Source organism: Hypanus sabinus, chromosome 7, assembly GCF_030144855.1.
Source record: "Hypanus sabinus isolate sHypSab1 chromosome 7, sHypSab1.hap1, whole genome shotgun sequence".
Taxonomy (NCBI): Eukaryota; Metazoa; Chordata; class Chondrichthyes; order Myliobatiformes; family Dasyatidae; genus Hypanus; species Hypanus sabinus.
This window is the reverse complement of record NC_082712.1, coordinates 177,161,640-177,187,388: the sequence shown is the minus strand read 5'-3', so window position 1 is coordinate 177,187,388 and position 25,749 is coordinate 177,161,640. Positions and strand designations below refer to the sequence as shown.

General features: G+C 44.0%; 1 protein-coding gene across 8 annotated transcripts in view; it reads left to right on the top strand.

Moving 5' to 3' along the window:
• LOC132397425 (transcriptional enhancer factor TEF-1) overlaps positions 1–25,749 on the top strand; it is a 296,691-nt gene that overhangs the window by 260,787 nt on the left and 10,155 nt on the right. For all 8 annotated transcript variants that reach the window (XM_059976201.1, XM_059976199.1, XM_059976200.1 and 5 more), the window contains 3 exons: positions 1,284–1,345; positions 4,134–4,258; positions 10,145–10,318. In XM_059976201.1, the coding sequence (XP_059832184.1) occupies positions 1,284–1,345; positions 4,134–4,258; positions 10,145–10,318 (361 nt within the window). The remainder of the gene's footprint in view (positions 1–1,283; positions 1,346–4,133; positions 4,259–10,144; positions 10,319–25,749) is intronic.

The following is a 25,749-nucleotide window of genomic DNA, read 5'->3' as shown; positions in this document are numbered from 1 at the left end:
ACCCAGTGTATCCTCAGACTGTGTTGGTCATTGACCAAACAGCACATTTCATTGTATTTATCGACGTACAGATGACAAATAAATCTAATCTGTGTCTGTGCTCTGTGACTCTATCCCTTGTATATTCTCATCCAATCAATGAGATCGATGATCAGTAGAGTTTAACCGAGAAGAACAGAGGGGTTCTCCTTGACGTTACACATGGTTCAGTGGTTGGATGGCTGGCCACTGTGTCACAATTGTTAGGCGGGGGCTTCCTGCACTTGGATTGGTATTTAACTGTAGTCGGGGTGGCAGGGTAGCATAGCGCAGTGGTTCCCCAACCACCGGGCCACAAGGAAACGATATGATTTGGGGGTATGAAGCGATATGAGTCAGCTGCAGTGCTCATATGGCTTCATACCGCCAAATCATATCGCTTCCTCGCGGCCCGGCAACACATGCTTTGTGTTTTGGATGGTGCTGTCTGTTGTCCCGAGCTGTATCTCTAAATTAGGGGTTCCCAATCTGGGTCCAGAAACCCCTCAGTTAATGGTAGGGGTCCACTGGCATAGCGGGTACTGCAACGGACCGGGAGATCGGGATTCGGAAGAAGCCAGGATTAGAAGGTGGAGGGAGGGAGAGGAGTCCGAGCTGTCAGGTGATAGATGAGACCAGGTGAGGGGGAAAGTGAGCAATCTGGGATGAAGTAAGAAGCTAAGGGATGAAAGGTGGAAAAGGTAAACAGCCGAAGAAGAAAGAATCTGATTGGGGAGAGTGGGCCATGGGAGAAAGAGAAGGAGGAGAGGAACCAGAGTGAGGTGATAGGCAGGAGAGGAGAAGAGAAGGGGTGGGGGGGAACCAGGTAGGGAATGGAGAAAGGGAGAAGGCAGATGGGCAGAAATTTCTTGAAGTTTGAGAAATCAATGTTCATGACATCAGGCTGGAATCTACCCAGATGAAATGGGATGAGGTGTTACTCCTTCAGTCTGAGTCTGGTCTCATCGCGGCAGTAGGAGAAACCGTGGACAGGCGTCATAATGGGAATGGGAACTTGAGTTACAATGGGAGAAAACAAAGAGATCCTGCATTTTGTGGTGGAGTTACTTCCCCCTCCCCAAACATTATTCTGGCTTCTGCCCCCTTTGTTTCCGGTCTTGATGAAGGGTCTCAGCTTGAAACTTTGATTGTTTATTCTCCTTCTTTATTGCTGCCTGACTTGCCGAGTTCCTCCAGCATTTTGTGTGTGTTACTGTGTGAGTCGTGTTTACTGTGAGCAGTAACATGCATCTTATTCTTTACAGCGTGAAGCCCTTTGCTCAGCAGGCCTATGCATCCCAATCAGCAGTCACAACTCAAATTTCAGGTACGGTGTAGGCACATGTTTTCACTTCCGTTCTTCCCATCTCACCCCCTCCCATCCCTTACCCCTCATTTCTTGCCCCCCCTCATTCCTTGCCCCCCTCATTCCTTACTCCCTCATTCCTCACCCCCATCCCTCACCCATCACTCCTCCACACCCCTCACCCCATATCCCTCACTTCCCCCTTGTATTCACTCTACTCCCTCTTCCCTTCGCCCCTCTCCTCCCTGAACCCCTCTCCCTCACCTCTCTCCATTTCCTCATCCCCTCTCCATTCCTTCATTCTCTTTCCATTCCCTCATCCCATTTCTGTTCCCTCGCCCCATCTATGTTCCCTTGCCCCCTCTCCATTTCGTCGCTTCTCCATTCCCTTGCCCTCACTCCATTCCTTCATCCTCTCCATTGTCACTCCTTTCATTTTTTTGCTTCTCTTCACCCAACTCTACTTTCTCTCCATGTCTCTACCTTTCTCATTCTGTTCGTTCTCTATTTTCTCTTCATCTTTCTCCTCTGTATGTCTTTCATGACCTTACTTTCTATATGCTCTGCACGTCCATCTCTTTCTGTACGTCTTTCACAACTACGTTCTATACCATCTCGATGTTCTGTATGTTGCCTACATTCTATATGGTCTATACATTTTCTGTGTTCTGTAATCTTTCTGATCTGTCCGACATTCATGACTGTATGTTCTATATGTTCTCTACTGTCTGTACATTCTATACATTCTCTATGGTCTGTACATTCTCTGCATTCTGTAATCTTTCTTGTCTGTTTGTTTGTATCTTTCACACTCACTCTCTGTCTCTTGTTCTGCTTCTTTCTGGATCTCATTTGCCCACCTGCAGGTGAAGTCCCTTTCATCTAAAAAAAAACCCACCCAGGGCACTTCTCTGATAAATGTTTCAACTGACGATAAAGTTGATTTGCGCTTTCAGTGATGCAAGCCTGATACGATGGATCAGGGTCAGGTCCTGGTTGTGATCGGCAGCCACCTTTTGCCAATCTAAAACACTATTGGATTCCAAAGTTTTTAATCTAACTTCTTTTGGAAGTCAGGAAAAGGCACAAAACTTGTTACTTCATGATTGTTTTATTAAGCGTTGATAGAACGAATGAAATGAAAAATGGACAGCGACAGGAGCAGAGACTAGGGAGAGAGAAACAGGGAAAGATGGTGCTACTGCGTAGTCAGCTCTTTCTGTACCATATAGATAAGAAAATTCCATTCAAATTTGTAGATAAGAGTCAGCCAATCAGATACCCACTTTCAAATAGTGCAACACCAGAGAAGTTTCTAGAACTTTCCCAGAATGATACAAAGAACTGTGACCTCTAGGGACGCACTGAACAATTGCATGTACATATTGTGATCACTAGGAAATATACTAAACAAATTAAATGCATATAAGTAGTTATAATAAAGAACTGGCAGGTAATCAATTACTAAACTGCAAAGAATGTAACAGTCAAGCATTCCAATCCCATGTACGTGGGAACTTTGGTGCTTGACACAACTGAGTGAAATATCACAGTCTTGTTGGCAAGCACAGAGTCCAGTGGTTTTGTTACGTTGCCAGCGCAGGCTCTACTGTGATACAGACGGCATAAGTGAAAGGAACAGATTTCATCTGTTTGACCCATCAATTCTACTCTGCCATTCAATCACGGTTAATGCAATTTCCATCTCAACCACATTCAAAGTTCAAAGTAAGTTTATTATCAAAGTACAGATATGTCACCATGTACAACCCTGGGATTGATCTGTCTGCAGGTATTCACAGTAAGTGGTGGTGGTGGCATCCGTCGGTCTCGAGAGACCATGGATCTGCGCCTGGAGTTTCCAGGGTGCAGGCCTGAGCAGGGTTGTATGGGAGACCAGCAGTTGCCCAAGCTGCAGGCCTTCCCCTCTCCACGCCATCGATGTTGTCCAAGGGAAGAGCACTAGGACCCAAGCAGCTTGGCACCGGTGTCATCGCAGAGCAATGTGTTGTTAAGTGCCTTGCTCAAGGGCACAAACACACTGCCTCAGCTGAGGCTCGAACCAGTGACCTTCAGGTTGCTAGTCTGATGCCTTGCCCACTAGGCCACGTGCCAACAGTAAGTACAAAGTTACAAATAAAAGCAATAAATATCGAGAACTTGAGATGAAGAGTCCGTGAAAGTGAGTCCATGGGTTGTGGGAACAATTCATTGTTCTGCTGAGTGAGGTTATCCCCTCTGGATCAGGAACCTATCAGCCTCCACTTTGTATATGCCCAATGATTTGGTCTCCACAGCTGTCTGTGGCGGTGAATTCCACTGGATTTCCACCCTCTGGCTGAGGACATTCCTCCTCATCCTTGGGGTGTCCTTGTGTTCTGAGGATGTCCCCTCTAGTACTAGTTCGTCTCCCACTACAGGAAACATCCTCTCCACATCCAGTCAATTTAGACTGTCTTTTTCATACCATGGACCCTTACCATTAACCAAGGGGCCCACGGACCAAAGGTTGGGAAGGCTTCGAGTCTAAGCCTTTCAACATTCAATGAGCTTCCTTCACTTTTCTAAACTTCCCCAATTACAGACCCAGAGCCACCAAATGCTCCATATACATTAAATCCTTTAAGTCCCACGATTATTGTCATCGACCCCTCTCCAATGCCATCAAATCCTTTCTTAGGTTATGGGTCCAGAACTGCTCTCAATGCTCCAGATGTGTTCTGACCAATGTGTTATAAAGGAGACCCGTTTACAGTGAGCGGTGGGAAGTGCAGCAGTCAGAGTTTTGTTCTGTTTTTTTGGTGTGCAGGTTACGAGTCCTCGGCTGGCCCCACCCCCTCAGTCCCCGCATGGCAAGGCCGTTCCATCGGGACGTCGAAACTCAGACTTGTGGAATTTTCAGCTTTTCTAGAGCAGCAGAGAGACCCGGACTCGGTAAGTTGAGGTCAACCGTGCAGGAAGGACCCTGTATGCGATCACTGGCATTTCACGGTTCATTGAGGTTTGTGGATCATCGTAACAGTTCAAGTTTAATTGTCACCACCATACGCACGTATAGCCAGCAACAGAATGTTGCTCCGGGGCCAAGCTGCAAAACACAGTACATGCAGTCACACACTGCACATGGCACTTCTAACTGAGATAACAGAAAAGCACACCGCCACAAGATATGAATAGCCTAAGCCCCTGAGTGTCTGTGTCATGGCCGGTAGATTGATGGTGCATGGGATGTTGTCCTAGAGCCATGTTTCCGCAAGACCAAGCCCGCAGCAGTTTGGCATCACTCGCTGGTACAGCTGCAGACTAACGGAAATCAGCTTGTCTTGCTGTGGCTCAGCTGCAGATGACCGTCCGTCATCGAGTGAACAGTAGAGAGCAGCCGCATCAGGAGGGTCCAGCCCGGACACTTGACATGCCATGCCATGTTCAGACCCAACAGGCGACCCTGCAGAGTGAGGGCCTAGTCCATGCAACAGCTGATGCCACGCAGCTCCCATGCTATCCGCCTCACCAGTGAACCAGTGCAGTATTCTACAGTGCCAATGTTCATCAGGGCCTTGCAATCACAAGAAAAATGTCCAAGACAATCATTTTCACTAATTGTTGGATCAGACACCACCTCTATGCATTGCCTTTGATGTCTTCTTCCCTGAGTGGGTGTAGCAGGCGACACAAGCCCAGCTCCATTGTTACCGAGCAACTCACTGATGGGGTAGCTCTACAGTATTTGCTGTTCTTAATGTCCAGAGGTGTCTTGCTGACAGCTATAAAACCCTACACTCCTTTTGTAATCTCTGCCGTTCGAAACCTAAGGCAATACAGTATACTTGTCTATAAAGTGTTCCCTTAACTCTTACACAAGCACGCTGGTTCAAACAATCGCAATGCTTTCTGTAGAACTGTTCATATTTACTGTTCTATGCTGAATGAATAGCAGGGTGAATTTGACCCCTCTATTATTGGGGTGCCACACTGTTAGCAGTTAGTACAACACTATAACAGCTCAGGACATTCCCGAGTCCGGAGTTCAATTCCAGCACCATCTCTAAGGAGTTTGTACGTTCCTCCAGTGAACCATCTGGCTTTCCTCTGGGTGCTCGGGATTCCTCCCAAAGTCCAAAGGGCTTGTAGGTTAATTGGTCGCTGTAATCATCCTGTAATTCGGCCAGTGTTAATAAGTTGTGTTTTGGATGGTGCTGTCTGTTGTCCCGAGCTGTATCTCTAAATTAGGGGTTCCCAATCTGGGTCCAGAAACCCCTCAGTTAATGGTAGGGGTCCATGGCATAAAGGTTGGGAACACCTGCTCTAAATAAATAAACAGAAATAAAAACAACACTGTGCCAATTATGTCATTGACATAATTACATCAATTGAAGCTTAGAAGGTTCCCTCCCCCATTGGCTCTGGTATTCTGGTCGTCAATGGAATTAAATGTCATTAGTGTTATAGAGCAGTACAGCACAGAAACAGGCCCTTCAGCCCATTTAGTCTGTGCTGAACTATTATTCTGCCTGGACCCTCTACCTGCAACCTTCATAACCCTTCATACCCCTCCCATCCATGTATTCCTCTTAAATGTTTCCCATTTTTAATCTTAAAGTGAGATCAAACAAAAGTGTTATTGTATTGAAAAATACTTGCATAGTATTGAATAAAGTAATTTTTGTTGGAATTACAAACTGTGTTTGAATGTCAAAAAGCCAGTAAAGCTGCTTTGATTGGGAACTAAGTCATAATTATAGTCCAGATTCAGATTGAATATCACTGGCTTATGTCATAAAATATGGTGCTTTGTGGCAACAGTACATTGCAATGCATAGTCATAGAGAACTATAAAATACAATGAGAAGTTCGTTGTTAAAAATTTGGTAAGTAAATAAGTAACGCAAAAAGAGAGCAAATAATAGTGAAGTGGTATTCATTGTCCATTCAGAAATCTGATGCTGTGGGGAAGAAGCTGTTCCTAAAGCACTGAGTGTGTTGTCAGTTTGGGGGCGGTGGTGGGGGCATAGCACCTCTTGTGGCAGGCTTCTCGTGCCCTGCCCAGGGTCAGCTCGTACACCTTTGGTTCCCACCGGAGGCTCTAAGTAAGTGTTTGCATACTGCAGTGGCCGCACCCCGGTACGCCGCCATGACAGGCCGGCTAAACCACGTGAGGGTAGCCAGGAACATCCAACCCTGGTGGGATAGGGATGTGCCTACCCCAGCGTGTGAAGCCAGTTCCAGCAGACTGGGCAGATCAGATCAACTATGGGGTTGGGTGGGATCTGGGATCAGCCATGATGGAATTGTGGAGCAGATTTGATGGGCTGAATGGCCTTATTCTGCTGCATGTCTTACGGTCCGACCGCACCATCCAATGGCGAAGCAACACTTGGTGGAGAGCGAAGGGCACGGCAAAACACAGACGGCAATGTGACTGTCCACTGCGCCGAGCAAGTCCCCAGCTGTGATGAATTTTTGTACCACTGGACTGAGATTTTTGTGGCTGAGAGAAGGGAACTGCCCCAGTACAACGGCTTTTTCACGATGAAGCTCCACCCGCGTCAGAAACGATGGACCACCGACGCCTGCTCCCTAATGGTAGCAATGAGAAGAGGGCATGTCCTGGGTGATGGAGATCCTTAACGATGGATGCTTCCTTTTTGAGGCGTTGCCTTTTGAAAATGTCCTTGAGAGTTGAGTTTATTGTCATATGCACGTCTATGTGTGCACAGGTGTAACAAGAAACTTACTTGCAGTTGCATCACAGACACAGAGCATCAGATAACACAAAGTACACTGCAGATGCTGTGGTCAAAGTAACGCATCAGATTAGCAGCATTGAGAAGAAAACATAAATTATACAGAATTTTTATAGGAAAGAATGCTGTTGCTGCCCAGGCTGGGAAAGTTTCCTTTTTGAGAGGACATTCAAGAAGGAAAGATATGGGTTATAGAAATGCGTCATTTCTGATACTCTTGCTTTTGTAACATGTTTTAAAAGATGAGCTTCATTCTTGCTATTGAGGGAGCGCAGCGTAGGTTCACGAGGTTAATTCCCGGAATGGCGGGACTGTCATATGTTGAAAGATTAGAGCGACTGGGCTTGTATACACTGGAATTTAGGATGAGAGGGGATCTGATTGAAACATATAAGATTATTAAGGGATTGGACACACTGGAGGCAGGAAGCATGTTCCCGCTGATGGGTGAGTCCAGAACTAGAGGCCACAGTTTAAGAATAAGGGGTAGGCCATTTAGAACAGAGATGCGGAAAAACTTTTTCACCCAGAGAGTGGATATATGGAATGCTCTGCCCCAGAGGGCAGTGGAGGCCAAGTCTCTGGATGCATTCAAGAGAGAGTTAGATAGAGCTCTTATAGATAGCGGGGTCAATGGATATGGGGAGAGGGCAGGAACGGGGTACTGATTGTGTATGATCAGCCATGATCACAGTGAATGGCGGTGTGGCTAGAAGGGCCGTATGGCCTACTCCTGCACCTCCTGTCTATTGTCTATTGGTCACACGTACATCGAAAGATATTGTGAAATGCATTATTTGTGTTGATAACCAACACAGTCTGAGGATCAGCCCACAAGTGTTGCCATATTTCCAGCACCAACATGACATGCCCATGATGTACTAACCCTAACCCGTACATCTTTAGAATGAGGGAGGAAACCTACACGATCATGGGGAGAACGTACAAACATCTTACAGAAAGTGGAGGGAATGGAATCCCGATCGGTGATTGCTGGGGCTCAACTGCGTTATGCCAGCTGCTTGGGCTGTCCCACTGTTACTTGGAGCTGTGGAATAGATACCAGCAGACACTTCCTGTGCTCTCGTAATCTTATGCAGTTCAGTACTATTTCATGAGGCTCCCTAAATAGAATCTGACCAGCTTGTGGGTGCAGAAAATTGGGGGAGATCTGACCTGGATTAGTTTTGGATGCAAACATTGCTCACTTTCATCAGTTGAAATGTTTTAAGTTGTTTTGCTAAGACCTTGTCGCCTGTACTTCCCCGGATATCAAGGACCAACTTTATTCGCCATATACGTTTATATACATTTACATGTATAGTGGATTTCAGTTCATTGGGGCAGCCACATTTGGGACAAAAACTAATTTAGAAAGTAGCTGGGATTCCCTCATTTATTTAGGACACTGTGCTGTTTAATTGGGACAGGAGGCTGTTGCCAAACGATTTCTAACAGTGCACCTGCGTGGCTGTTAGACACTACACCGTGCTTAGAGCTAAGTTGATAAATAGCAACAGTTCCGTGTGCTTGTGTTCAAAAAGCAGTGATTTTTGTCACTGAGAAAATCTGTAGATGCTGGAAATTCAAGCAACACACAGAAAATTATGGAGGAACTCAGCAGGCCAGGCAGCATCAATGGAAAAAAAAGTGCAGTTGATGTTTCTGGCCTTCAGCTGAAGGGTTTTGGCCTGAAACATTGACTGTACTCTTTCCTGTAGATGCTGCCTGGCCTGCTGAGTTCCTCCAGAATTATGTGTGATTTTTGTCATTGATAGTTTTCTTTCTCAATAAAACTCACTCAGGTGTAATACCCTGCACAACATCTGTTAAATGGCCTTTCAAGCTCTCCTCCTTCTGTTAATAATTATTAAGTGTGTTTAACTGTTCAAATTTATTTAAATGTGATTATTGGCGTTTGTGCATGTGACCATTCTGCTAATTGTTGATTACTTACAGCTGTTTGCTCTGTTGCCTTGTAGATTGTTGGTTGCTGTTGTACTGTCTGTTATGGTATTGTCCTATGTTTTGTGCTTGGCACTGAACCACAATCAATTCACATAGTGGCAATATAGTGATTCTGATTCTGATAGACAACAAGACAATTCAGAACTGTTTTGCTCACTGGTTTCAAGCATTGGGGCTGGAGACGTCAGAAGGATCCAGGAGTGGAAATGGAACGATTTCACTACTTGGGCATCATGGTAGCATAGTGGTTAGCGTGGTGTTAATACAGCTCTGGGCATTGGAGTTCAGAGGCCAATTCCAACGTCATCTCCAAGTCTGGAATGCGTGGGTTTTCTCTAGGTCTTCCCGTTTGCTCCCACAGTCTAAAGATATACCAGTTAGTTGGTTAATCGGTCAGTGTAAGTTATCCGTGATTAGGTTAGGGTTAAGTTGGGGGTTGCTGGATGCTTCAGCTTGAAGTGCCAGAATGGCTTTATCTGCGCTGCGTGTTTAAATAAAAAAGAATAAAAATAAATCTTAGGTCCAACAAGTTGGGAATTATGAAGAATTTGAAGGTAATAATTATCTTGAATGTTATAATGAAAATGAAAATTTGAGGATGCAGTCGTTGACAGCATTGTATGAAGGCAGTCCATTATCTGCACCAGGTGTCAGCTCTGATTTTGTTATTTACAGTCAATCAAAAATACATAAATATCGGCATGTTTTTACAATGTAGACAGCATTATAACAGGTTTAACGTGTTTACTGTGCAGTGATGTGGGTAATAGATGGGGGGGGGGCTAACTAGAATCATTGATCAGACTAACTACCGAGGGGAAAGAGCTTTTAAGGTGGCACGGAGGTTTTGTTTCACTAGCGCAATAGTGCTTTCCAGAAGGGAGCTTGTGGAAAGACAGTTTGCTGGGTTTTTTGTGTCTGCAATGATATTTTTCCTGCCCGCTTCCTTGTCCTGGACACATAATAAAATCTTTAACTCCCACTGTGGAATGTGAACCTCTGTTCTTTGAATTATTAACCCAGGCCTCTGAATTTTGAGACGATATTGTGTGAGTTTGATTTGTGAGTATGGAAATGATAATATTGTGCTTTTCCTCTTTTCTTTCAGTATAACAAGCACCTCTTTGTACATATTGGGCAGACCAACCATTCCTACAATGACCCCTTGCTCGAATCTGTGGACATTCGCCAAATCTATGATAAATTCCCAGAGAAGAAAGGTGGCCTTAAAGAACTGTATGGGAAAGGACCTCATAATGCCTTTTTCCTAGTGAAATTTTGGGTAAGCACATCACTCTGTCTCCAGTGAATTATTTTCATGTTTTATCTGCCATGGCCCAGTTGGCATGTTTTCATCCTTGTGGGGTTAAAGGTTACAGTTCATGTTATTGGATTCTGATGTTGGGCCAATCAAGTGTGACAGTGGGAAAGTGTGTGTGGAACTGGAGCAGATAGCAGAAGTACTTAATGAATACTTTGCTTCAGTATTCACTACGGAAAAGGATCTTGGTGATTGTAGTGATGACTTGCAGTGGACTGAAAAGCTTGAGAATGTAGATATTAAGAAAAAGGGTGTGCTGGAGCTTTTGGAGAGCATCAAGTTGGATAAGTCTCCAGGACCGGACGAGATGTACCCCAGGCTACTGTGGGAGGCGAGGGAGGAGATTACTGAGCCTCTGGCAATGATCTTTGCATCATCAATGGGGACGGGAGAGGTTCCAGAGGATTGGAGGGTTGCAGATGTTATTCCCTTATTCAAGAAAGGGAGTAGACCAGTGAGTCTTACTTCAGTGGGAGAGGAATAACATGATTAGGAATAGTCGGCATGGCTTTGTCAAAGGCAGATTGTGCCTTCTGAGCCTGATTGAATCTTTTGAGGATGTGACTAAACACGTTGATGAAGGCAGGGCTAGTGTATATGGATCTAGTGTGTATGGATTTCAGCAAGGCTTATTGAGAAAGTAAGGAGGCATGGGATCCAAGAGGACATTGCTTTGTGGAGCCAGAACTGGCTTGCCCACAGGAGGCAAAGAGTGGCTGTAGACGGGTCATATTCTGCATGGAGGTCGGTCACCAGTGGAGTGCCTCAGGGATCTGTTCTGGGACCCTTACCCTTCATGATTTTTATAAATGACCTGGATGAGGATAAAGCGCTAGCAGAGAAGCTTCCAGACTCTTTCAGGATCATACCAACATACCCACGTGCACATACACACTGCAACCACTAGCAAGAATACTAAACAGTTACTTGTATATCAGCAATTATATAAAGTACAAGCAGGCAATTATTGTTAAACTGCAAATAAACTGACAATTAAGATTCAACAATGTCCCACTCTAGAGATTTGAACATCTTTGGTTTTATTAGATCCTGATACATTTGTGATCCAAAAGTTTTTCAGAAGTCAAGAATTAGGCATGGATCTTGTTGCTTACGATTGCTTTAAGAGCGTAAAAGTGGAGAATGAACAAGAAAGAGGAGCTGAGAGGACAAAGAAAAGGACAAAGGAGAAAGCAATCATGGTTGATCCATACTCAGGCTAGAGATAACACAAATTCCAGTGATAATAATTAACCTATCAAATAGCCAGGTACAAGTGGCATGACACTTGCTATAGGAAAACTAAGAAGCTTTTAGAAAGATCCAGAAGGAACTGTAATGTTAAAAAGCATGGCAACAACACACTTCATTTCAACAGCGTGCAGGGTAAGAATTTACCGTGCCAGGAATGAGAGAATTCTTTGATGTTAACAGAATACCCTTTTGGTAAAATGTTGAGGGTGATTGTTGGAATCAATGTAGGAATCTGGTAAAGTGTGTACATGTGTGTTGACAGGTCAGGCTAAGTGAGGGTCTGTTTCTGTGCCTAAGTGGAAGGCAGTGGTCAGACTGCACTTGAGGGTGTTGAGAGGCCCCTTTGGACCCCGTACCTTAGAAAAGGGTGACGGGGTGCAGATACATCTTTACCAAAGGAGGTGTAAGGAGCTCCTTCCCTCCGCTAGCCTGCAGGTCACCCAGGGTCACGTGAAGCCATGGGAGGAGGTGTTGGATGGTCGTGCGAGTAGCTGGTGCATATCTCAAGTCTTGGTTATGCGACCACTGACACCAGGCAGACAATCTCTGAAGAGTATTGATGATGACTGAGGTCACCCGTCTTGTAAAGACAATGTCCAAAAGATGGAAATGGCAAGCCAGCATTTTTTTGCCATGGACATACATACCCAGGGTATAAATACCCTGAAAAGAGTCATTTTGCAGCAACACAGTACATTGTGAATATGACAACTACAGATACGGGAACACTACAGCCCAGAACAGGCTCATTGGCCCATGATGTTGTGTTGACTTTTTAACCTATTCTTAAGATCAATCTAACCCTTCCCTTACACATAGCCCTCCATTTTTCTATCATCCATGTGCCTTTCAAATAATCTCTTAAATGTCCCTGATTTGCCTGCCTCTACCACCTCTGGCAAGGCGTTTTACGTTCTATGTAAAGGACCTACCTCCGACATTCCCCCACCCCCGTACACAAACAGGAGAAAATCTGCAGATGCTGGAAATCCAAGCAACACACACAATGCTGGAGGAGCTCAGCAGGCCAGGCAGCATCTATGCAAATAAGTATGGTCAATGTTTCAGGCCGAGATTGCTGGGCAGGACGGGAGAAAATAAATGGTGGGTGAGGGGAGAGAGAAACACAAGGTGACAGGTGAAACAGGGAGGAGGAGGGGTGAAATAAAGAGCTGGTAAGTTGATTGGTGAAAGAGATACAGGGCTGGAGAAGGGGGAGTATTATAGGAGACAGCAGAAAGCCATGGAAGAAAGAAAAAGAGGGGGGGAGCACCAGGGGGAGGCAATGGGCAGGCAGGGAGATATGGTGGAAAAGGAGATGGGAAATGGTGAAGGTGTGTGGGGGTAGGTCATTACAAAAATTCAAGAAATCAGTGTTCATGCCATCAGTTTGCAGGCTACCCAAATGGAATATAAGAGGTTGTTCCTCCAACCTAAATGTGGCCTCATCATGATAGTTAAGGAGGCCATGTATGGACATATGGGAATGGGAAGTGGAATTAAAGTGGGTGGCCACTGGGAGATCCCGCTTCTTCTGGCGATGGAGCATGGGTGTTTGGTGAAGTGGTCTCCCAGTCTACGTCGGTTCTCACCGATATACAGGAGGGCACACTGGGAGCACTGAACACAGTATACAACCTCACCTGGAAGGGCTGTTTGAGGCTCTGAATGGTAGTGAGGGAGGAAGTGTAGGAGCAGGTGTAACACTTGTTCCACTTGCAAGAATTAGTGCCCCCAAAACCCAGGGTGCACTAATGACAAATATTGGCAAAGCTTTCCTGGAGGTCCAGTCACACCAAGAGACCATGCTCGATGCACTCACTCAAAATTCCCTCTCAGTTTTTTACAGCTGTGTAGACTAACCATTGCTTTGGGCAGGAAAGTTTTACATGGTCTGAAAACTCTGCAACACTTTAAATGTTTTGTTTTGTAATATGCACATCAGCAAACACAAACCACAACTCACAACATGAGTAAATAATGTCAGGCAGAAAGAACAACTGACAGGCACCGTGGCAAAAGTAAAATGTTTTGACTAGATGGCATCGGCGTGCAGTGGGCTGGTGCTTTATCAGCAATGGGCTTCCGACTTCCAATCGGTGTTTATTGTCACTGGAAACACTGACAGTGTAATACATTGAAGCTCTAAATTGTTTCAAAGTAAAAGTTGTGGTACATTTGTCATTTAGAAGATTTATGGATTATATTAATTAACATACAATTACAGGGTACAGTATTGTGCAAAAGTCAGGCACGTACATAGAGCTGGGGGGGGTCAAAGACTGTTGCACGGTACTGTATTGATCAACGTGAAGCAGAGAGCGAGTTTGTAAATTGTCAGGTGTAAAATATATTGGAGATGGTGAAGGTGGGGCACCGTGAGGAGGTCGTGGGACAGGTGACAGAGGAGGAGTGCCAGGGGCAGAGGGTGGCACGGGTGCAGACACACCCAGCCTGAGACACCAGGCAAAGTCATTTGGTTTATTGATCATTACAGATTGTCTATCTGGTGCTTCCTGCTCCCTCTCCTCTCCCTTCTCCTTTTCCTCACCCCGATTCCCCCTGTGCCTGCCCCCTTCCCACTCTCAGTTCACAACAGAGACCCATATCAGAATCAGGTTTATCATCACTCACGTATGCCATGATTTGTTTTGTGGCAGCAGTACAGTGCAATACAGAAAATTACTACAGTACTGTGCAGAACTCTTAGCTATGTATTGTATTGTATTTACAATTATATTAGCATAGATTTCCAAATCATATTAGCATAATCTCATAATTATATTAACTTTACATAAAAGGAAATTTCAGCTGTGCGGCACCAAAGGCTATGTGGGTGAGAGCTTCTCAGTGACTGTGCAGCCAGGACCCGTCCAGCTTAGAGAGGACAGTGCAGCACTCTCTCTGCCAACCTTCTCACTTCTCTTGTAAACCTCGGACGTGTCAGGAATCATAAACCCAGATTCAAAGAACACAAGTCAGGAACAGATCCTGTAGCCCATGATGTAGTAATTAAACACCTAACTAGACTAATTCCCTTAGTCTGCACAAAGTTCAAAGTAAATTTATTATCAAACGACGTCTCCCCATACCACCCTGAGATTCATTTTCTCACAAGCTTTCACAGTAAATACAAAGAAGCACAACTAAGTAGAAAATCCACGCACAAGAGAAACAACCACTGTGCAATGGACAACCAACTGAGCAAATGTGAAATTAAAGAAAAACAAATAATAAATAAATAAATAAATAATATTGAGAGCATGAGGTGAAGAGTCCTTAATAGTCAATCCATAGGTTTATGGGAACAGTTCAGTGATGGGGCGAGTGAAGTTGAGTGAATTTATCTTGAGTGGTTCCAGAGACTGATGGTTGAGAGGTCGTAACTGTTCCTGAACCTGATGGTGTGAGTTCTGAAGCTCCCGTATCTTCTATGTCCCTTTTTACAGCATTTTCAAAGGGCTGCCTGAACACCTCTATCTTACTTGCATTCACCACCATCCCTGACAGTACGTTCTAGGTAATTACATAAAAAATGAACATACCCCTCATACTCACACACCCCTCATACAAACTCTTCTCCCTCCTGCCATCTGGGAAAAGGCACCGAAGCATTCGGGCTCTCACGACCAGACTATGTAACAATTTCTTCCACCAAGCCATCAGACTCCTCAATACCCAGAGCCTGGACTGACACCAACTTACTGCCCTCTACTGTGCCATTGCCTTGTTTATTATTTATTGTAATGCCTGCACTGTTTTGTGCACTTTATGCAGTCCTGGGTAGGTCTGTAGTCTAGTGTAGTTTTTTTCTGTGTTGTTTTTACATAGTTCAGTGTAGTTTTTGTGCTGTTTCATGTGGCACCATGGTCCTGAAAAACGTTGTCTTGTTTTCACTGTGTACTGTACCAGCAGTTATGGTTGAAATGACAATAAAAAGTGACGACTTGATAAACTGTGCATAATTAACACAGCAAAATAGACATGACATTATAGCAAGCTGAGGAAACTGTTGAATTAAGGTTTTTCATGTGACAGTGGGGAAGAAGCTATTGTTGAAACTTGAGGTCGTTAGGCTGCTGTATGGCAGCTTTGAGGGGAGGGTAAGGCCTGGACGATGGGAGTCCATAATCACGCACATTGGCTTCCTGAGGCATCTCAGTGGTGCGGAGAGCTGTATGGGACGGCCTGAGTCAGCACTCCCTGAAGCCTCTAGCGTTGCTGTGCATTGGAGTTTCCACACCGGATTGCGATGTAACAAGTCAGAATGGCAGGGAGAGCCGCACCTATGCCTGGGTCACCACTCCCTGAAGCCTCTTGCAATTCCATACCAGACCATGATGAAACCTTCAAGGACTCGTCTTCTCATGCTCCTAATATTTATTGCTTTTTTTATTTATTATTATTATTATTATTTCTTTCTTTATGTATTTTCACAGTCTGCTGCCTTTTGCATGCTGGTTGAACACCTAAGTTGGTGCAGTCTTTCATTGATTCTATTATGGTTATTATTCTGTTATGGATTTATTAAGCATGCTTGCAAGAAAATTAATCTGAGGGTTGTCTGTGGTGACATATATGTACTTCAATAAGAATTTACTTTCTAAAGAATCTGAATGGCAGGAAGAGCTGTACCCGTGATGAACCGCCATTCTCTATAGCACCTGGCATTGGAGTTTCCGCACCAGGCTGCGATGCAACCTGTCAGAAACTCTCCACGGGATATCTGCAGCAGTTTGTCTTGTCCAGAGGACGCAACCTCAGAACAGCAAGGTGTACATTTAGAACAGTGATGAAAAGGGATTTATTTAGCCAGAGAGTGGTGAATTGGCTACAGGAAGCTGTGGAGGCCAAGCCTTTACATGTATTTAAGGCAGAGTTTTATAGGTTCTCGATGAGTCAGGACATGAAAGGATACGGGGAGAAGGCATGTGATTGGGGTTGAGAGGGAAATCCATCAGCCATGATGGGATGGCAGAGCAGACTCAATGGGCCAAATGGCCTAATTCTGCTCCTATATCTTACGGATTTAAACTCAGTATGTTAAGCCTTTCTAACCAAGTGTCCTCAGCATTGAAAAAGGAGATGAGTTACTCATTGAATAAAGTTTAATGAGCATTTGTCTCAGTAAGGTTTATTAGTACCTGAATATTAATACAAACGTGTATACCTGCAAATGTTCATATGATGTAGGGTTAAAGTTCATTAATGATCAGGCTGGCAGCCTGGTGATGTGTTTCATCAAGGCATTTGGAATTTTGCAAATAATCAGAATCAGGTTTAAAATCACCAGCATGTGTTGTGAAATTTGTGAACTTTGTGGCAGGAGTACAACGCAATACATGATAAATATATTTTAAAAACAGAATTAGAGTAATTATATATATTTCTATTAAATAGCTAAATTAAGTGGGACAAAAAACGTAAATTTAAAAATGTAGTGAGGTAGTGTTCATGGATTCAGTGTTCATTCAGAAATCTGATGGTAGAGGGAACAAAGCTGTTCCTGAATCATTGAGTGTGACCTCACACTTCTCTATCTCCCTTCCCGTTGGTAGCAATGAGAACGAGGCATGACCTGGGTGATGGGGGTCCTTAATGATGGACACCACCTTTTTGAGGCATTGCTCCTTGAAGATGTCTTGGATACTACGGAGGCTAGTAATTTTACAACTGTCTGCAGCATACTACAATTCTGTCCAGTAGCCCCTCACCCGGTTTCAGATGGTAATGCAGGTAAATCGGTAACGGACACAGATATAGGTAATATTGAGAAACGATCAGATTGTTGGTGTTAAACACATCTAATCTCCTACAAAGTTTGATCCCAATTTGCAGTCCACTCTGCTGACATAGCCCTGTTAGTGAAGGACAGTAAGGGACAGATAGCAAAATGCTGGCCTTGAGAATTCAAGATTGTTTAATGTCATTTCCAGTACACAATGTAAAGGAGAACGAAATAATTGCTACTCTGGTTCAGATTAGCGGTTAGTGTGATGCTTTAACAGCACGTGCCATCGGAGTTTGGTGTTCAATTCTGGCATCCTCTGTCAGCAACTTTGTCCGTTCCTTCCCACGTGCATGTGAGTGTCCTCCAGGTGCTCCGGTTTCCTCACACATTGGTTAGTAGGTTAATTGGTCATTGTAAATTACAATGACCAATTGTGTTGATAAGTGTATGCCTACAAGAACTTAATGGATAAAAATTGCACTGGCAGTAGCCAAAAAAGCTATTGCAGTTACTTGGAAATCGGATACACATTTAAGTATAGATTCTTGGAAGAAAGAAATCTATGGTTGTATTCCATCAGAAAAAATTACTTATAATTTAAGAGATAAATATGAAACATTTTTGAAAATTTGGAGCCCTTATTTACAAAAGACAGGATTAAATATATAGATGCTCTGAAGATGAAACAATTGGTTATTAGGGGAAAGAAATAAATATACATATTAAAGTTATTACGAATTCCATGGAGCATGTGGAGATCTTCCAACAACCAGACAATCTCTCTTTCTTTCTTTTTTTTCTCTTTCTCTTTTTTTTTCTATAGGGCAGTTAGGGGGGAGGGGTTAAGGGGAGGGGGTATGGGTTATATACATTGTTTTTTCATACTTTGTAACCATTTAAAAATGCAATAAAAAAAGTTTAAAAAAAAACTTAATGGATGTATCCAAACCAAAGACGTGGATGAATTGGGAGGTTCATCGTCTGTTGAAGATTAGGTCTGTGGCATTCAAGTCTGGTGACCCAGGACTATATAAGAAGGCCAGGTATGATTTGTCGATGACCACCTCAAGAGCAAACAAACAATTCCAATTGAGGTTAGAGGTGAAATCAGACGCACGTCCAATCTGGCAGGGTTTGCAGGCCATTACATTGTACAAAGCAAAACCCAACATCGCGAATGGTAGTGATGCTTCACTCCCAGACGAGTTCAATGACTTTTTTGCTCATTTTGAAAGCAAGAATAAGACTACAGGTATGAGGATCCCTGCAGAAACTGGTGACTCTCTGCAGAATCTCGGTCTTGGAGGCCAGTGTTGGAACGTCTTTCAAAAGGGTGAATCCTACAAGGCAACGGGCTCTGCTGGTGTACCTGGTAGGACTCTGAAAACCTGTGCCAACTAACTCGTGAGTCTATTCCAAGATGTTTTCAATCTCTGATTGCTGCAGTCAGGTACCCATCTGCTTGAAAAGAGCAGCAAACACACCAGTACCTAAGAAGAGCAGGGTGAGCTGCCGTAATGACCATCATCCAGTCGCACTCACACCTGCATGCTGAGTGCTTTGAGTTACTAGAATCCACTGCAATTTGCCTATCTCTACAATAGTTTACAGCAGATGCGATCTCATTGGCTTTTCAAGCCGGCTTGGCTCACCTGGACAGTACATCGGGCAGCTGTGTATTGACTACAGCTCAGTGTTTTACACAACCATTCTTACAGTTATGAACAAAAGGCTCCAAAACTTGGGTCTCAGTTCGTTGCTCCGCAGTTGGAGCTTTGACTTCCCCACTGGAAGACCACAGTCGGTGCGGGTTGGAAATGACATCACCACCTCACTGATAATCAACATGGGTGCACCTTAAGGGTGCGTGTATATTCAGTGCCTTTGAGATAGTCTTGTACCGCTCCCCAGATTTGTGCTCCTTTGGGAAGCACTGATTTGTCTTGAATGCTCTTTGTCTTCATTTTTGGCCTGGTCTGTTGAAAATCTATCATACTGTTGGACCTTACAGAAAGAGGGGATGTTTATTGAAAATGGGTGATCTTCCAATTTTTTGCATTAACAAACTGGGTGAGTTGGTAAGGTAGTATACAGAATTGCACTTGGTGCAGTAATTACAAAGGGGTGAATACTGTTTCAGCCTCACAATTTTGGTTTTTAATTTTTAGTAAGTTGTTGACAGGTTTTGGAAATTTTCTTTTGATTTGACGTGATGCATAATGTTTTGTAGATTACCTCAAAAATCCTATTTCAATATACTTTAACTTTAGAGAATGAGACAGTGAAAGGTGAGAATAGTTGTGGAGCTGAATACTTTTTCAAGGCAATGTATATTAGCTATCTTGTGTACCCTTATTATTATTGTGTTCTTTATCTTTTGTGTGTTTTTGTGCTGCATCGGATTGGGAGTAACAATAGTTCTCCTTTACACTTGTGTACTGGAAATGAATTTAAACAATCTTGATCTACAACACTGAAATTCATTTTCTGAGGGCATTCACAGTAGAACAAAAATGCAACAGAATCAATGAAAAACTACTACACACAGAGACCAACAAACATCCAGTGTATACAAGACAAACTACAAATTCTTTAAAGAAAAAAATAACACTGAGAACGTGAGTTGTAGTGCCTTTGAAAGTGAGTTTGTGGGTAGTGAAGTCAGTTCAGGGCTGAAATGAGTGAAGTTATCCATGCTGATAGGTGAAGTTAAAAAGTCTCCTCAAACTCCAAATGAAATATAGCTGCTGATGTGGGCCCAGGATGGATATTCAGAAATGCTGACACCCAGAAACTTTAAACTGCTCACCTTTTCCACTGCTAACCCCTTGATGAGAAGCCCTCCCCACCACTATATGAAATACTGTCGTAGGAAAGCAGCATCCATCATCAGGGACACCCACCACCCAGATCATACTCTCTTCTCACTGTTGCCATCAGGTAGAAGGTACCAGAGCCTTAGGACTCGTACCACTAGGTTCAAGAACAGTTTAAGAACTACCCCTCCACCATCAGGCTCCTGAACTAAAGGGGATAACCACACGCAGTTGCCTATCCATTGAGATGTTCCCACAACCACTTTAAGGACTCTTTATCTTGTTATCTCATGTTTTTATTGTTTATTGCTATATATTTGCATTTGCACACTACAATTCCAGTCCTGATTTATAATATGTAGTAAAATATTCTAAAGAAGATGATGTTGCTATGGTGAATTATTTTTACCTGGGTTTTTGCTTGCAACTATTTCTAGAAATTAATCTTGTAGTCATTGTACTTTTCCAGATAGTGAAGGGAGGTTTGGGAACTGATGTATGTGTGTGAATCGAGTTAGTTTCACTTTGGGCGCTCAGTAAATTGGAGTTTTCCTGGCCTGCCTGCAGAGCGCCATCTGGTGGCCTCCCTAGGTTTCTTCATTGACACAGGAGTTTCTGCTGGAAATCCAGAGCAACACACAGAGATGGCTGGTTGAACTCAGCGGCTCAGGCAGCATCTATGCAGAGGAATAAACAGTCGACGTTTCTGGCCAAGACCCTTCATCAGGACTGAAAAGGAAGGGGGAAGAAGCCAGAATAAGAAGGTGGGGAGGGGAAGGATTAGGAACAATTGTCCACTGTCCTCTCCTATCAGACTCCTCTTCTTCCCCCCTTTATCTCTTCCACCTATTACCTCCCAGCTTCTCACTTTATCTCCCCTCCCCACCCTTCCCCCTTCACCTCTCACCTGCTGTCTCTCCCCTGACTTTCTTCTTCTGGATTCTGCCCCTTTCCTTTTCAGCCCTGAAGAAGGGCCGCGTCCTGAAACATTGACAGTTTATTCCGCTCCATAGACGCTGCCTGACCTGCTGAGTTCCTCCAGCATTTTGTGTGTGTTGATCCAGAATTTTTCCAAAAAGACAGCTGAAGGATTACAGCACAGTAGCATGTCAAATGAGAATGGAGTTACTCTGTGCTGAAACTAGCCAACTTTATATTTGGGATTTGAATAATTATCCCAGTTACACAACTGTAGAGCATTTTGTTTATGGCTGGAGAAATTGGAAATCAAGGTCAGAACCAAGATAAGGATTGGATTTGGTTTATTACTGTCACAAAAGCTTGTCTTGCATAGTGTTTACACAGATTAAATCATTTGTTCGTTATGTAACCCCCTGGGTCGCCTCAGGTTCGCTCAGCTCGTTCTTGTCTAGGGGGAGCAGCCTTCGGCCCCGCCAAACTGGGTAATCAGCTGGTGTGGATGCTGTGTGATGTCCCCGCCTCGCCCAAAACCAGACAGTACACCATATGCGATTAAACGTGTACAATTTATAAAGGTTACTATAACTAAGTAATTAATAACGATACAGTATATATGAAGAGAAAATTAAAGAAAAGGCGCCAAACTTATCAAAGTCCAAACCACTTAGTGCACAACCGTTGGAGCTCAATTACTGAAGTCTTCTGGCCACCATTCGATCCCCTCCGAACTCCTCGACTCGCAGCTCAGGACCCTCCGAACTCCTCGACTCTCCAAACAGCTCAGGACCGAGTGGTCAACCAAGCACATCTAGCTTCATCCCCCCCCCCCCCTCGGAGAATCTCCCGGCCTCGGACCCCCCTTTGGGGTCCGATCCTCGCCCAGCTTAGAGCATTGCGTCCTCTCTCTCGACCCCCTCGCGCCGATCTGCCCAAAAGCCCGTCAACAAAAGCTTACAGACTCAGAAGAAAGAACATTAATCCCCATTTGGTTTACAAAGGAATACCATTCTCATTATCAGTAAATTAGCATTCCTGCTAGTTAACAAAAGGAAACCCTTTCCCAACAGTAACAAAGAAAAAAAAACCCCTTTACAGTTATGTGCCATGTTGTATGATGTGGGCGATCATGGTTTTTCCATGACTATGATTCTTCTTCGCAAAGGATTAAATCTTTACACAGTGCACTGAGATAGTGCAAGGTAAAACAATAACAGAATGCAGAGTAAAGTGTAACAGTTACAGAGAAAGTGCTGTGCAGTGCAGTTAATAACAAGGTAGATTGTGAAGGCAAGAGTCCATTTTATCTTGCTAGGGGACAATTCAGTAGTCTTATAACTGTGGGGTAGAAGCAGTCCTGGAGTCCTTTCAGGCTTTTGTATCTTCACAACACACAAAATGCTGGAGGAACTCAGCGGGTCAGGCAGCGTCTATGAAAATGAATAAATAGTTGATATTTCGGGTTGAGACCCTTCATCGGGATTGGAGAGGAAGGGGGAAGACTACAATAAGGAGGTGAGGGGACAAGAAGGAGTATAGATGGAAGGTGATAGATACGTCAGGTAGGTTGGAAAGGTAAAGGGCTGGAGAGGACAGCAGACCAAAATGATGGAAGAGGAGAGGAGAGAGAAGGTCTGAGTGGGTGGGGGCTTTGATTATGCTGGCTGCTTTACTGAGGCACTGAGAAGTGTAGAACCATTTTTCACCCGTTCTCTGCAGTTTTTTGCAGGCACGGGCAGAGCAGTTGCCATACCAACCAATTTAGCATCTGAATGTGGTGCAGAAATGAAAGTTGCCAGAACTTTGCCTTCGGGCTGAACTCAATCTCCTAAAGCCAATGTTCTTTCAGTTGCCACCACTCCCACCCATCCACGGTCGTGCAGGAACAGGAATTTCCCACTTGGAACCACAACATTAAGCAGTTCTCCACCGTTAATCTGCACCCACACAGTCTGATACATAAACCAAACCTGACAGTCCTTGCATTCACTGTTTGATTCTGGCTTAAGTCTGGAAAGTACTGAGGGAAAATTACCCTGTCACTGTACCCAGTGAGCCCACAACTACAACTGCAGTCTGATTTAGTTATTTCTTTACCATTGAGATACAGTCCTTCTGATGCAACGAGCCACGGCACCCAGCAACCCACTTACTTAACCCTAGTCTAATCACAGGACCATTGACAATGACCAATTCACCTGCCAACTGGTATGGTGAGAGGGTATTGGAGCACACAGAGGAAACCCACACACACACACATATAAACGCCTTACAGAGGGCGACAAAGTTGAATTCCAAACTCCGAGAGCATGAGCAATGATAGTGTCACACTAACTGCTACGTAACCGTGGCTCCTGATAAGAGTCTAAGCGCGAATTGTCGACTTGATCGCGCCCCCATGGTTGTTGCCTGATTAGCTAAGTTCCTCCAGCAATTTGGGTGTGTTGTACAAAATTTGGGGTTCAGGTTCCAAAGGACTTGAAAATGGTGAAGCGCAATCGCTCTGTTCCATCTCGTGTAATTCTCTTTCCACGGCTGAGGCCTACTCCCCACCACAACTGATGCTGGATTTGATCAGCGCGTCAGACGGCATCTGTGGTGGGTGGAACAGAATCAAGCTTAGAAACACTAGAGAATCTGAAGCAACAAACTCCACTCTTATTAGACTATTGAATAGTTCCTAGAATGATAAGATTGACTCTTGACCTCATGATCCACCTCATTCTGACCTTGCACCTTATTGGCTGCTTGCACTGCACTTTCTCCGTAACTGTAACCCTTTAATCTGCATTGTTATTGTTTACTCTTGTATTGCATTTGGAGTAGTGTGAGCAGTTTTGGGCTCCTTATCTAAGAAAAGATGTGCTGGCATTGGAGAGGGTTCAGTGGAGGCTCATGAGAATGAAAGGTAAAATGTTTGATGGTTCTGGGCCTGTACTCACTGGAGTTTAGAAGAATGAGGGGTGACCTCATTGAATCCTATCAAATATTGAAAGGCCTCGATAGAGTAGATGTGGAGAGGATGTTTCCTATAGTGAGGGAGTCTAGTACCAGAGGTCACAGTCTTAGAATGGAGGGACGTCCATTTAGAACAGAGGTGAGGAGGAATTTCTTTTGCCACGGGGTGATGAATCTGTGGAATCCATTGCCAAGTCATTGAGCATGTTTAAAGTGGAACTTGATAGGCTCCTGATTAGTAAAGGCATTATGGGGAGAAGGCTGGAGAATGCGTTGAGAGGGATAATAAATCAGCCATGATATAATGGTGGAGCAGACCAGATGGGCTGAATGGCCTAATTCTGCTCCTATATCTTATGATGCTGTGAAATGAATTTTTCTGTATGGACATTATATAAGACAATCTTTTCACTCTACTTCAGTACAATAATAAACCAATTCCAATTCTGTTGGACAAACTCAATGGGCCAATCAGCTTCCATGGGGAGGGAAAGGAATTGTTGATGGTTTGGATTAAATATCCATAACATAGTTGACTTTTCAGGTCAAAGCCCCTTCGTTGAAACCAAGCAAAATATAAAATAGAATCACAGAAACAGGTCCTTTGGCCCATCTAGCCTGTGCTAAGCTATTAATCTACCTAGTCATATTGACCTGCACCTGGATCGTAGTCCTCCATACCTGTCCCATGAATGTACCTATCTAAACTTCTCTTAAACGTTGAAATTGAATCGGCCTCCACCTCCTCCTCTGGCTCCCCTTAAACATTTCACCTTTCACCTTTAACCCAAGTCTCATCCACTCTCAAAGGAAAAAGCCTGCTTGCAGTTAACCTATCTCATAACTTTGTGTTTTTTTGGGAGGTGATTTGGTAGAGGTATACAAGCATCTTTTTCACCCTCCTGGACCTCAGAGTAAACTATAAGACTATAGACATAGAAACAGAATTAAGCCATTTGGCATTGAATCTTCTCCACCATTCAATCATGTCTGATTGTTTTTCCCCCTCCTAACCCCACTCCCTGGACCTCTCCCCATAACCTTTGCTGAGTTGCCAGTCAGGAGCCTCTCAATCTTTGTCTTAAATGCACCCAATGACCTGGCCTCCGCAGCTGCCTGTGGTAACAAATCCCACAAATTCACCACCCTCTGGCTAAAGAGATTTCTTCACGTTTGTTTTAAATGGACACCCCTCTGTCCTGAGGCTGAGATGCCTTGTCCTAGACTCTCCCACCATGGGAAACATCCTTTCTGCATCTACTCTGTCTAGGCTTTTTAACATTTGAAAGGTTTCAATGAGATCACCCCCATCCTTTTTAAATTCCAGTGAATACAGACTCACGAGCCAGCAAATGTTCCTCGTATGATAACCCTTTCATTCCCAGAACCATCCTTGTGAACCCCGCCCGCCCCCCCCCCCCCCCAGAACCCACTCCAGTGCTAGCACGTCTTTTAGCTGAGGAGCTCAAAACTGTTCACACTACTCATTATAAAACCACAATTCTCTGCTCTTGCATTCCAGGCCTTAGTGTATTTAATATTTCATTGTTTCAGGAAGTCTTTCAATGCAAATTTCTTATTTTAAATCAGTATCAGAATCAGGTTGAATATCACTGGAATTCTGTCTGTTGTGAAATTTGTTATTTTGTGGCAGCAGTACATTGCAATTCATAATACTTAAGGTACTATAAATTACAGTAAGGATGTATATATAT